General features: G+C 42.3%; 1 protein-coding gene across 1 annotated transcript; it reads right to left on the reverse strand.

The window, feature by feature from the left end:
* Positions 1-767: 767 nt before the first annotated feature.
* On the reverse strand, positions 768-1,884 carry LOC113847670 (zinc-finger homeodomain protein 2-like). The gene has a single exon (XM_027476906.1). The coding sequence runs from the start codon at positions 1,711-1,713 to the stop codon at positions 955-957; it is 759 nt and encodes a 252-aa protein (XP_027332707.1). The 5' UTR covers positions 1,714-1,884; the 3' UTR covers positions 768-954.
* Between the last annotated feature and the right edge of the window lie 231 nt (positions 1,885-2,115).

Raw genomic sequence — 2,115 nt, forward strand, 5'->3', positions numbered from 1 at the left:
CGATTTTGCCGCGTGAATACCCACCCACTCCTAGTTTATTTTGTTCTTCCATTACTTTCTCGCTTTTCACACCGCACTAACCAAACACATACGAGAATGGTATTGAATCATTGAAACCAGGGAATTTATGACCCCCTTCTTTTTTCTCTTTTACCTTTATTTTTAGAGACAATTTTGTAAAACAGCAGCAACCCAACGTGTAAGAAATTAACTGAAACAATTAATAATGCCACACTCGCTGCATCTTCAACAACAACTACCCACTATTTCACTAACAAATCACTGTCACTCACTTCAGATTCATCAATCTCTTTTAATATTTATGAATTTCTCACCCCGCTCTAAATGCTGGGGACTTTGGGATGTTTTTTAAGACCGTAGAATTTAATGTGATAGAAGCTGGAGCAGTGAAGAAAATAATGCAGGATATCCAAGCTTACATAAACACAACGCAAACTTAATCACCTTTGCATTTGCATGAATCTACGTTGTGTTTAACTCAATTAATACAGTGGAATCTTCTTTCGCCTCAATCGCTCATTTACTCTCTCAGTCTTAATTTTAAACATCACGCATGATATATACTGCAATGAAAATTAAAACAATAGCAAGTTTTTCCATAATTCGTCTTTATTTGGTCTATCTTAAATTTACAGACAACGACAATTAATCCGCAATTAATGTACAATAATAGTACATGTTAACCTAATCATGCACTTTAATCATTCCTTACCTGAGGCCTACTAGTGCTAGCAGATCAAGGTTGCACTTGCACACGACTTGCCAACACTAAAATCCCATAAAATAAACTGAAATTAACTTAACCAAATGAAGAACGAGTAAGAACCCTAGCTTGATCTCCATTAATTAAATTTCAAATTACATAAATTTTTTTTCGTGTCTACTTTCTTCACACACAACACATGGAAAGAGAGAAAGAATTAACATCCGAAATTAGGGTTTCTTACCGAGAGTGTTCTTGTTATTGTGCATCCAAACCTTGAGAACGTTTCGCTTCACATTGGTCTCAGCACAGAACTGTTCCACAGCAGGTTCATCATGTTTCTGGATTCTCCATCCAAGTTGCTCCGCAAATGCAAGCATCTTATCCTTCTGTTCCGGCGTGAACTTCGTCCTAAACCGCTTCTTCGATCCTCCTCCGCAGCCACCGCCACCGCTGCTGCTCGGATTCGACATGTCCTCCTCTTCTCTGCTAAGTCCACCCCCGGAAGCCGCCGCCGGGAGGGCCAGAGGTCGGTGATGCGCCATCGGAGTTGCTAGGTGGTGGTGGATGTAACCGGCAGCGGGATGCTGCGGTACCCGGTGGTAGTAAGGGGACAATTGGTGGTGATGTAGCGGCGGCGGCTGCGGGCGGTGGTGGAACGTCGTCATCTCGCCGTCGATCTCCTTGCGGTGGAAATTCCGGTGACAGTTACAGGCAGCGCAGATCACGGCCTCCAGCGTGCCGTCTTCCCCAGCAGCCATGAACTCACAGCAACCGTCGACCGCGTGGCCGCCGAAGCTCACGGCGTGGTTCTTTTGGCATTCTCTGTACCTCACAGCAGCGCCGAACCCGCCCTTCCTTCCCTCACCGCCGCCGATTTTGGACCTGGTTGCCGAGTTCCCTAGCGAGTCGTAACTCGGCGGCGGCGGTTGCGGCGGCTCCCGCATCCCCATTTCCTCCTCTTGCTCTTCTTGTTCGTCAAATTCCATATCGCTCTCCACTTTTTTTTCAAAAAATAAAATAAAATAATTTCCTCGCAAAATATTCTTTAATTTCTCCCTCTTTTTACATGGAATTCGGTTTTGTGTTAGGGTTAGGGCTTGAGAGGAGATTGAAGAATGAAGATCTATTCTAGTATTCTACATGACCCGTGAGCCAAGTGAATGATAAAACACAGGAATGATTTCCAGTTTCACAAAGACAGATATTAATAACTAAGTAAGTAAGATTGTATGTATTTATATTGAATTTAATATGTAATAGTAATTATTATTTAATAAAATAGTAATATTATTATTTAGTTTTAAAGATAAGAAGAGATGAGAAGAGGATGTGGTCATCAATAACCGGTCTGAAGAAAAGAGCTGTTTCACTCTGGAAAGCCTTTCAAA

This window comes from Abrus precatorius, unplaced genomic scaffold (genome assembly GCF_003935025.1).
Source record: "Abrus precatorius isolate BTA unplaced genomic scaffold, Abrus_2018 Scaffold8, whole genome shotgun sequence".
Classification (NCBI taxonomy): domain Eukaryota; kingdom Viridiplantae; phylum Streptophyta; class Magnoliopsida; order Fabales; family Fabaceae; genus Abrus; species Abrus precatorius.

Bases quoted from the DNA above. Each gene is read 5' to 3' on its own strand.
- LOC113847670 (XM_027476906.1), bottom strand. From the start codon at position 1,713: ATGGAATTTGACGAACAAGAAGAGCAAGAGGAGGAAATGGGGATGCGG.